Source organism: Suncus etruscus, chromosome 1, assembly GCF_024139225.1.
Source record: "Suncus etruscus isolate mSunEtr1 chromosome 1, mSunEtr1.pri.cur, whole genome shotgun sequence".
NCBI classification, from domain to species: Eukaryota; Metazoa; Chordata; class Mammalia; order Eulipotyphla; family Soricidae; genus Suncus; species Suncus etruscus.
The window spans coordinates 162746892-162757497 of NC_064848.1; the positions used below are offsets into that span (position 1 = coordinate 162746892).

The following is a 10606-nucleotide window of genomic DNA, read 5'->3' on the forward strand; positions in this document are numbered from 1 at the left end:
CCCTAGAGCACTGCCAGGTGTGATTCCTGAGTGCAAAGCCAGGAGTAACCCCTGAGTACTGCTGGGTGTGGCCCAAAAACAAAAACAAAACAAAAGATTTTTATTTTTCACTCTTAGGGCCTGAGCAAATAGGGTGTTTGCTTTAGCATGCAGCCGACCTGGGCTCAATCTCCAGCATCCCCATCTAGCCCCACAAGTCTGCCAGAAGTGAGTGCTGAGTTCAGAGTCAGGAGTAACCCCTGGTCACTGGGTATGGCCCAAAAACCAAAAATAAACAGAAAATCACTCTTTAGGGGCCAGAGAAACAGTACAGGATAGCAGGTAAGGAGCTTGACTTACAGAAATCTGACTCAGATTTGACTCCCCAACACCCGTATGGTCCCTAGAGCACTGCAAGGAACCTGCCCAGAATGATTCCTAAGTTCAAAGCCAGGAATAAGCCATGAATACTATTGCCTTTCTCAAGTTACCCCCACACACACAAATAACTAAAAAAATGAAGCCTACTCTTTAAATAATATCTATTTATAAGTAATCTGCTTAGAACTTTTCTGCTGATTATCAGTTTAGAGTGTCTGAATCTGTTTTCGTTACCTTTTTTTAAAAATGGAGTAATAGGGAACAGAGAGATAATATATGCAAGGGCTTGCCTTGCATCCAACTAACCAAAATTCGATCCCCAGCATCCCATCTCATCCCCTGAACCCCGCCAGGAGTGACCTCTGAGCACAGAGCCAAGAGTAAGACCTGAGGACCATTGAGTGTGGCCTAAAAAGCAAATGAAAAGGGGTGGTGCAATGTTCACCTATCCTCAGGATCCGTAACTTATCCATCCTCTATCATTTTTCTCAGATTATCTGCTAAAACCACTGTTCAAATATTAAAAGGTAATTACCATAGTCTAATTGAATTTATTTATTTATTTATTTTGGTTTTTGGGTCACACTCAGCGGTGCTCAGTGGTTACTCCTGACTGTCTGCTCAGAAATAGCTCCTGGCAGGCATGGGGGACCATATAGGACACCGGGATTCGAACCAACCACCTTTGGTTGTGGATCGGCTGCTTGCAAGGCAAACACCGCTGTGCTATCTCTCCGGGCCCTAGTTAAATTCATTTAAAGAAATTCTTTGCTCTTTCTCCTGTCACCTACCTTGACTTTGATTTTCTTTTTTTTTTTTTTTATCCCTAGCAACTCATATTGTTCCCCAAGCCCCACCAGTAATCTCTGAGTACAGAGCCAGGAATAAGCCCTGAGCCACACTAAATACAGTAAAATAAAAACAACAACAGTAAAAAGATGAAGGGCTAGTATGATAGTACAGCAGGTAAGGCACTTGTTTTACATGCAGCTGACCCAGATCCAATCCCCTGGCATTCTATATGGTCTCCTTAGCACCACCAGGAGTAATTTCTGAGTGCAGAGTCAGAAGTAATCCCTGAGCATATAACCAGAAGAAAAAGTATAAGATAATACTGAAGGGGCCGAAACAATAGCACAATGGTAGGGCGTTTGCCTTGCACGTGGCTGATCCAGGACGGACCTCGGTTAGATGCCCTGCGTCCCATATGGTCCCCCAAAGCCAGTAGAGATTTCTGAGTGACTTCTATGCTCACTATAATTGAAAGGCTAAAGAAAAATCCTTAAATGTTATATATAACGAAAATCAGCCTAAAGTAAAAAATGATAAGACCATACCAACTCCACTTACAGTCCTCAAGTGAACTATGAACAGCAATATCCATCATGTCATGATTTCTGTAGCAGATCTACCTTGGTTCAAATCCTGGCCTAGGTATACTACATATTTGCTAAGTGACCTTGGGTAATTTAGTCATCTTTATTCTGTTAAGTTTGCTCAAGTATAAAACTTATAATACTATCTACCCTGTCAAGTTGCTTTGAGTACTCAAAAAGCTAAACTAGGGTTGGTATGACAATACAACAAGTAGGGCATTTATTTGCCTTGATGCCAACCTAGGTACAATTCTCAGCATCCCATATTATCCACCGAGCCCACCAGGAGTAATTCGTGAGTGTAGACTCAGGAATAATCACTGAGTACTGCCAGGTATGGTCCAAAAACAAAAGGAAGCAAAATAAAGGGGCTAGAGATACAGTATAATGGGTAGTGACGGGGCCGGGCATGGCGCTAAAGGTAAGGTGCCTGCCTTGCCTGCGCTAGCCTTGGATGGACCACGGTTCGATCCCCCGGTGTCCCATATGGTCCCCCAAGCCAGGAGCAACTTCTGAGCACATAGCCAGGAGTAACCCCTGAGCGTTACCGGGTGTGGCCCAAAAACCAAAAAAGAAAATAATAATAATAATGGGTAGTGACTGCCTTGCATGCAACCAACCTGAGGGTTTAATAAACCCAGCACTCCATAGTCTCTTAAGCCCTACCAGGAGTGATTCCTGAATGCATAGCTAGACATAAGCCTTGAGCACCACTGGGTATGCCCCCAACTCAAAAAAAAAAAAAAAAAAAAAAGAAGCTAAACAAAAGCTATTAAAACTAAATATATAGGTCAGGGAAGAGCTGGAGCACATGCTTTGAATATAGAAAGCATGCTATAGCATGTCCCCTAAATACAGCCAGAATTGTCCCTCTGTAACTGAGTCATAGCTTAAACACAAAACAAACAAGGAGAGATAGTATAGCAGGAAGGCCATTTGCCTTGCACACAGCCATCTGGGTTCAATCCCAAACATCTCACATGATTACCTATGTCCCATTAGGAGTGATTCGAGTTCAGCCAGGAATAATCACCAGGTGTGGCCCAAAACAAAACAAAATAAAACAAATGTAACTTTGTAGCTAGCACTGAAAACAGGCACTGGGGCCTCTGCCCAGGGCTTACTTCTGGAACTGGGCTGGTTCATGGGTCACTTTTGAGCCCTGGGGACCATTATGTTACCAATCAAACCTGGGTCAGCCACATTAAAGGTAAGTACCTTTTCTATTAGTATGTCTCTAGCCCCTAAATTTTTAAGGGGGAGGGTTGGGCCACAACAGCAGCTCTCAGGGGTACTCCTGGCTGATTCAGGGGAGCAAATGGGATGGCAGGGATTGAACCCAGGTCGGTCCTAGTTTGCTGCGTACAAGGCCCTACATGAAGTGCTATCACTCCAACCCTGACCCCTAATTATAGGTATTTTAAAATGGTATCTTGGGATTGGAGAGAATACAATGGGTAAGGCACTACTTGCATTGCATACTACCAAACTAAGTTCGATCCCCAGCATCCCATATGATTCTTCAAGCACTGCCAGCAATAATTCTTTTTCTTTGTTTTGTTTTGTTTTGTTTTTGGGGCCACACCCAACAGTGCTCTGGAGTTTCTCCAGGCTCTGCGCTCAGAAATCTCTCCTGGCAGGCATGGGGAACAATATGGGATACCGGGGAATGGAACCGGGGCCCATCTGGGGTTGGACATGTGCAAGGCAAATGCCTTACTGCTATTCTGTGCTATCACTCCAGCCCAGGATTATTTGTCTTTTTTTTTTGGTTTTTGGGCCACTCTCGGTGACTCTTAGGGGGTTACTCCTAGCTATGTGCTCAGAAATCGCTCCTAGGGGGCCGAGCAGTGGCGCAAGCAGTAGGGTGTTTGCCTTGCACACGCTAGCCTAGGACTAACCATGATTCAATCCCCCGCACGTCCCATATGGCCCCCCCAAGCAAGGAGCGATTTCTGAACGCATAGCCAGGAGTAACCCAAGCATCATCGGGTATGGCCCAAAAAACCAAAAACAAAAAAAAATCACTCTGGGCTTAAAGGACCATATGGGATGCCAGGAATCAAACACAGGTCTGTCCTGGGTCAGCCAAAAAAAAAAAAAAAAAGAATAAACCCTGAGTACTATATATACATAGCATCCCAATTTCATACATCTTTTGTTCAATTACCTCTTAATTAAGCCTAAAAATCTGTTAGTCATCATAAATTAGAAAAAGTTCTGGGGGATGGTGAGGTGGCACTAGAGGTAAGGTGTCTGCCTTACAAGCGCTAGCCAAGGAAGGACCACAGTTCGATCCCCCAGCGTCCCATATGGTCCCCCCAAGCCAGGGGCAATTTCTGAGTGTTTAGCCAGAAGTAACCCCCCCCCAGCATCAAACGGATGTGGGCCCCCCCCCCCAAAAAAAAAGAAAAGAAAAAGTTCTGGACTGGAGAGATAGCAGGAAAGTAAGGCGTTTGCCTTACATGAAGGACGGTGGTTCAAATCCCGGCATCCCATATGGTCCCCCAAGCCTGACAGGAGCGATTTCTGAGCATAGAGCCAGGAGTGACCCCAAAACAAAAACAAAAACAAAAACAAAAGAAAAAGTTATTAGCTGGGGCCGGGCGGTGGCGCTGGAGGTAAGGTGCCTGCCTTACGTGCGCTAGCCTAGGAGACGGACCGCGGTTCGATCCCCCGGCGTCCCATATGGTCCCCCAAGCCAGGAGCGACTTCTGAGCGCATAGCCAGGAGTAACCCCTGAGCGTTACCGGGTGTGGCCCAAAAACCAAAAAAAAAAAAAAAAAGTTATTAGTTCTCAAAATTCAAAAATAATAACACTGTAACCCCTAAGTGTCACCAGGTGTGTCCCTAAAACAAAAACAAAAAAGTTTCTGGTAGGGCCCGGAGAGATAGCACAGGGGCGTTTGCCTTGCAAGCAGCTGATCCAGGACCAAAGGTGGTTGGTTCGAATCCCGGTGTCCCATATGGTCCCCCGTGCCTGCCAGGAGCTATTTCTGAGCAGACAGCCAGGAATAACCCCTGAGCACCGCTGGGTGTAGCCCAAAAACAAAAAGTTTCTGGTAAAGGAAATCATGAGATTGTTTAAAAGAAACAATCTAGGCTAATCAAAAAATTTCTGAGCACAGAAAAAGGAATAACCCAAGCGCTGCCAGTTGTGGCCCCAAAATAAAAAATAAAACAAATATAAATTTTAAGCATTTTTCTCTAAATATTATCAATTCACTGTCCAATTTACTTCCTGATAAAGAGGATTCTCTTGTCAAAGACTGCCCATCTTCAGACTTTCATCTTAGCCAAAACAATGATTCAATTACCAGAATGTTTAGGCAATGACATATACTAAATCCTAGGCACTAAAAGCAAAATTTTGAAAAGGATCCATTTCATGTCTTACTCATATGTACATGGAAAAAAAGGATGAATCCCTTCCCTAGATACAAAAATACCTAGTCATTTTATGGGGCTAGAGCCACAGTACAAAAGGATAGGACTCTTGCCTTAAATGCAGCTGGCTTGTGTTCAATCCCCGACATCCCACATGGTCCACCAGGAGTGATTTCTGAGTACAATCACCAATAGCACACACCCCCCTTTAGCACTGCCAGGTGTAGCTCAAAAACAAAAAACAAACCAAAAAAATTTATCACTTTCAAGTCAGGTCTATAATCATTCTCTACCTTAAGTACATCAGAGGTTCTCAGCAAAGATTTCTTTCTACTTTCTGTACTCAGAAATTTTAAGAAAATATCGAAACCAAAAAGAGATAGCTATATCCCAACAGAAGAATTTTCCTTCAACTGCAGAAGAAAACTCTCCAACAAAAGACTAAGATTTGAGGCTAGAACGCTAGCGCAGCTGTAAGGCGTTTGCCTTGCATGTGGCCGATCCAAGATGGACCTTGGTTCGATCCCCGTCCCATCTGGTCCCCCAAGCCAGGAGCGATTTCTGAGTGCATAGCCAGGAGTAACCCCTGAGTGTCACCCGTTGTGGCCTAAAAAGCAAAAAAAAAAACAAAAACAAACAAACTAAGATTTCTAAAAAACTCAATTCCAGGCTGAAAAATCCTAAACTTGAGGGTTGGGATTTAGCTCAATGGTAAACACATGCCTTACATGTTGAGATCCTGGCCTCAATTCACAGCACAGCCAAAATAAAAGAAAAACCAAAGTTCAGCAAGCTGAAAATAAGTGAGTTTTGCCACCAAGAAAAAGAAAAACGAAATTTCAACTATTATATGAGGCAAATGAGAAAGCAATACACATACCTGCGGCTTGTCCGGTCTTCGCCAGGAGAGACCCCAGTTCCAGGATGCTCTGCTCTTTAACCTGTACTGCCTCCTCATCATTCTCCTGAATGTCACGCTTCACTAGGAGGGGAAAATACAAACCCTCTTAAAATTCAGGCAGAAAATTAAAGTAGGACAGTGGTTCAAATCCAGGCAACCCATATAGTCCCCAGACGTAGGGGTCTCAAACTCACCATACGTACAACATTTTGTGGCCTTGCCCTAGAGGAATCTTTTGTTTTGTTTTGTTTTAGTTGTTTGGGTCACATACCCCCAATGTTCAAGGCTTACTACTGACTCTGCACTTAAGGATCATCCGGACTTTGCCTCCGGCGGCCCCCAGATAAATTGAGTTTGAGACCCCTGCGGGCCCAGAGCCTGCTAGGAGCGATTTCTGAGAGTAGAGCCAGGCATGACGACCCCTGAAAGCTGCTGGGTGTGACCCAAAAACAGAAGGAAAGGAAAGAAAGGGAAGGGAAGGAAAGGAAGGAAAGGAAGGAAGGAAGGAAGGAAGGAAGGAAGGAAGGAAGGAAGGAAGGAAGGAAGGAAGGAAGGAAGGAAGGAAGGAAGGAAGGAAGGAAGGAAGGAAGGAAGGAAGGAAGGAAAGGAAAGGAAGAGAGGGAGGGAAGAAGGAAGGAAGGAAGGAAGGAAGGAAGGAAGGAAGGAAGGAAGGAAGGAAGGAAGGAAGGAAGGAAGGAAGGAAGGAAGGAAGGGGCCCAGAGAGACAGCACAGCGGCCTTTGCCTTGCAAGCAGCCGATACAGGACCTAAGGTAGTTGGTTCAAATCCCAGTGTCCCATATGGTCCCCCGTGCCTGCCAGGAGCTATTTCTGAACAGACAGCCAGGAGTAACCCCTGAGCACCGCCGGGTGTGGCCCAAAAACCAAAAAATAGAAGGGAGGGAGAGGGAGAGGGAGGGGGAGGGGGAGGGGGAGAGAGGAAGGAAGGAAGGAAGGAAGGAAGGAAGGAAGGAAGGAAGGAAGGAAGGAAGGAAGGAAGGAAGGAAGGAAGGAAGGAAGGAAGGAAAGAAAGAAAGAAAGAAAGAAAGAAAGAAAGAAAGAAAGAAAGAAAGAAAGAAAGAAAGAAAGAAAGAAAGAAAGAGTTTTCCCTGAGAAGATCAATTTCAAACTGAAACATAGGCAAAAGGCAATTTCCAGAGAGCTTAAAAAGAAAAATTCTAGGGGCCAGAGATTTAGCACAGAGGTAGGGCATTTGCCTTGCTTGCAGAAGGATGGTGGTTCCAATCCAGGCATTCCATAACGTCCCCAGAACCTGCCAGAGGCAATTTCTGAGCATAGTAGAGTCAGGAGTAGCCCCTGAGCACTGCCGGGTATGAACCAAAAACTAAAAAAAAAAAAATCTAAACCAGGAAAAGTAATATGATTGTTAGACAAATCCTGTGTAAATCGCTCAGTTCTGCCCATTAACTATAAATGTGCCCTTTCATTCTATCAATTAGAATTTCCCTTACATGTGCACACTGATTTTTGTTGCAGTCACTAGGTTAAAGCAAAATTTAAAAAAATGTTTTCCATGCTTGTGCTGCTAAACCCCACTAAGCACTATATTATGTAAAAAAAAAATCTAAATATATATATATATATATATATATATATATATATAAATGATAGTCCAGCAGGCAGGGCACTTGCTATATATTCAGTTGACCCAGGTTTGATTCCCAGCATACATATATGGCCCACTAGGAGTGATTCCTGAACATGGAACAGGAGGAGGGAAGGCCTGAGATAAGCCAGGTGCGCCCTAAAAAAAAAACTATAATAAACATGCCTGAATATCCATTTGCCACTAGTATCAAACAATCATGTCAGAACAAACAAGAAAAAAAAAAAAAAAAAAACTAAGACACTGATACAATATAGTCAAAAGTATCAATAAATCTCTTAGGTCTGTGGAAAGTCTGTGTGTTGGATTTTTACAAAGTCATTCAAGAAAAGTCACCCTATCACAACTCCACTTAGCCTCAGAAGGAATTGCTACTATTTTTTATGAATTCAAGACCTGTTAAAATAGCATTCTGTTCTTTCCCTCTTTGTACTGTTTAAAACTTTTCTACCATTTAAACGACTATGTTCTCCAAATCTGTAGTGACCACTTCAGTGCTCATCACTAGTTATGACTTCTCTAACAAAGCATCATGACTTGACAAAAACCAAGATTTTGATACTCCATGATGGAGTCCGGAAAAGTAAGGCTGTCGACCATAATGACTCGCTTGCTTCTAACATCGCAGGGAACTTTCCTCTCGTGTGGGAATGCAAGCCGTAGACGCTCCAGTTAAAATCTCCACTTTGAAAAAGTCAAAAACAGCAGGTACAAGGCACACAAACATAGAAAACCCACTGCTTCGCACATTAGCTCTAAATATCATTTATCAGAATTTAAAAAACAAAGTTAACACTCTTCAACTGTAACAGACTTAAGTCAAAAGCATTAACTTCAAAATCAGTCTTTTCTATATCATCATACAAACACACACACACACACACACACACACACACACACACGGGTCCTCTGCTCTAGGACCCCCCCAAAAATGCAAAATCAAAAGACTGTCTCGCTGCCAGCAGTCTGGTACGACAAAACTCAACAGTCAGACGGGCTTAGATCATCAAAGCTTATTAGTTAGTTCCTGGCGGTCCCACAAACACAAAGCCAGGCATGCTCGCCCTACTTGTTGCTCCCACTTGGCACCTCCCCAAACCTGCATGAAAAAAAGAACCACGGAGTAACCTGTACGAGGAAGAAGAGGAAGCCCTAAGGACTCCCTGGTCCGAACTGAATGAACCCTGGAGGAGGGAGACCCCCCTAAAATAAAACCCTTCTCTGACAGCGGATCCAATCCAGCCAGCATCCCAGCCAGCAAACCCTGCGCGTCAGGTTGGGCAAAGTCTTGGGGAGGGGGGGGGGGGGACTGTGCTCCAAAGTTCCGAGAAAACAATTGCCCTGAGGGTCCCCCCAATCTCCTAAGACAGGCTTCCACCATCAATCAGCAATTCATCAGTCATCTCTCTCCTCCATCCAGGCCCACGACAGGGACACCCACAGCCAGGCCAAGCAAACAAGCAAGAAAGCAAGCAAGCAAGCAAGGGGCGAGCGTCCCTGTCTGTCCAGCGTGGGGTCCCGTTTGCCAGGCTCCGAGGGGCGCCCCCCCCATAAACACACACACACTGGGGTGCAGAGTCCCGGGGCGCGCGGGGCTGGAACCAAGCAAGTCTCAGCTCGGGCGTCCCGGAATTGCAGGCAACTCCAGAAGTCGGGGCGGGAGATAAAGCCCGGCCTGCGCTCGGAGCCTGACCGGCCGGTCCAGGGGGTCCCCCCTCCCCGGCCAGGCCAGGCCAGGCCAGCAGCTCGCTCCGTCCGTCCGGCCGGCCAGGGCAGGGCAGGGCAGGGCAAGCCCAAGTGGGGCCCAATCTCCCGGCGCCCCGTGAGTCAGCAGCAGCCGGCGGGGCGGCTGGAGCGTCGCCCGGGGGCAGCCTCGTCCCCCAGGCGGGACCCCGGGGAGCTGCGGTGCGTGTGCGAGTGTGCGGCATGCCCCCGGCCCGGCCCCCCTCCAAGGCGCTCGCACACACAGTGAGTCAGCAGCACCCCGAGCCGGCTCGCCGCCCGGCCGCGCCGCCCGCCGCCGCCGACACAGGCCCCCCGCTGGAGTCGGCAAGCCTTGGGAAAGCGCGCGCCGTCGCCGCCTTTACCGATGGAATGGAGGATGTCGATGGAGGCCTCCCGGTCGGTGCTGAGCAGAGACTGGGCTCTCTGGAACTCCACCACCGCCGCCGCCGCCATCTTACCGCTCTCACTCACACTAGCCGTCCCCGGCTGCGGCCTCCCACGCCGGAAACACACTCCCGGAAGACCCGCCTCACGTCGCTCTTTCCCCGGCGTTTGCCCCGCCCCCTGCCGCCTGCGTCTGCAAAGCGTCATGGGAGTTGTAGTCCCGCTTCCGCCTCTCCTGGAGGCGGGCTGTGAGCTCTCCTGTACCATCTAGCGGCAGGCCCGCGCGTAAAAGAGGCGTGGCCTGGGAATTGGCGCCTTAGGGTTAGTCATCCAATAGAAAGCTCGGACTGCGATTGTCCCCTCCCCCCCCTTTTTTTTTTTTTTTCCCCAGGGCAAGACTCTCTAGAATTTGCCTGTTGAACCGCTGACTCACCAGCCGCCCGGCTAGCTCAGTCGGTAGAGCATGAGACTCTTAATCTCAGGGTCGTGGGTTCGAGCCCCACGTTGGGCGCGAATTTCTTTTGGCGCTTCTACTTGCAAATCCGTTTCAGAAGGGCACAAAGAGTACCGTGAAGCTTCGAAGAGAGGCTCTTAGATCTTACTTACACTGGTTCCTTCGGTACTTCTGATGTCAAAGAACTAGGCCACAGGCTTCCAAAGCACAGTCCCAGCCAGCCAGTCGATGAGAACAGGAATGTGAAATGTTAAAACAGGAGTGATACAGACATAGGGTTCTGGGTTCAATCTCCAGCATCCCTAGTAGCTCCCCCAAGCATTGCTAGGAATGATCACTGGAGTACAGAACCAAAAATAAGCCCTAAACATCTTACCCCAAACCTCTGCCCCCT

At 46.9% G+C, this 10606-nt stretch overlaps 1 protein-coding gene and 1 non-coding gene across 3 annotated transcripts in view; one reads left to right on the forward strand and one right to left on the reverse strand.

The window, feature by feature from the left end:
- The window catches only part of PSMD11 (proteasome 26S subunit, non-ATPase 11), a 45174-nt gene extending 35302 nt beyond the window's left edge, over positions 1–9872 (reverse strand). For both annotated transcript variants that reach the window (XM_049772144.1, XM_049772148.1), the window contains exons 1-2: positions 9737–9872; positions 6004–6105 (exon numbers count right to left, since the gene is read on the reverse strand). In XM_049772144.1, the coding sequence (XP_049628101.1) occupies positions 6004–6105; positions 9737–9827 (193 nt within the window). In that variant the 5' untranslated portion in view covers positions 9828–9872. The remainder of the gene's footprint in view (positions 1–6003; positions 6106–9736) is intronic.
- A 324-nt stretch (positions 9873–10196) lies between these two features.
- Positions 10197–10269, forward strand: TRNAK-CUU (transfer RNA lysine (anticodon CUU)). The gene has a single exon. It is a non-coding gene; the product is annotated as a tRNA-Lys (tRNA).
- The last annotated feature ends 337 nt before the right edge of the window (positions 10270–10606 follow it).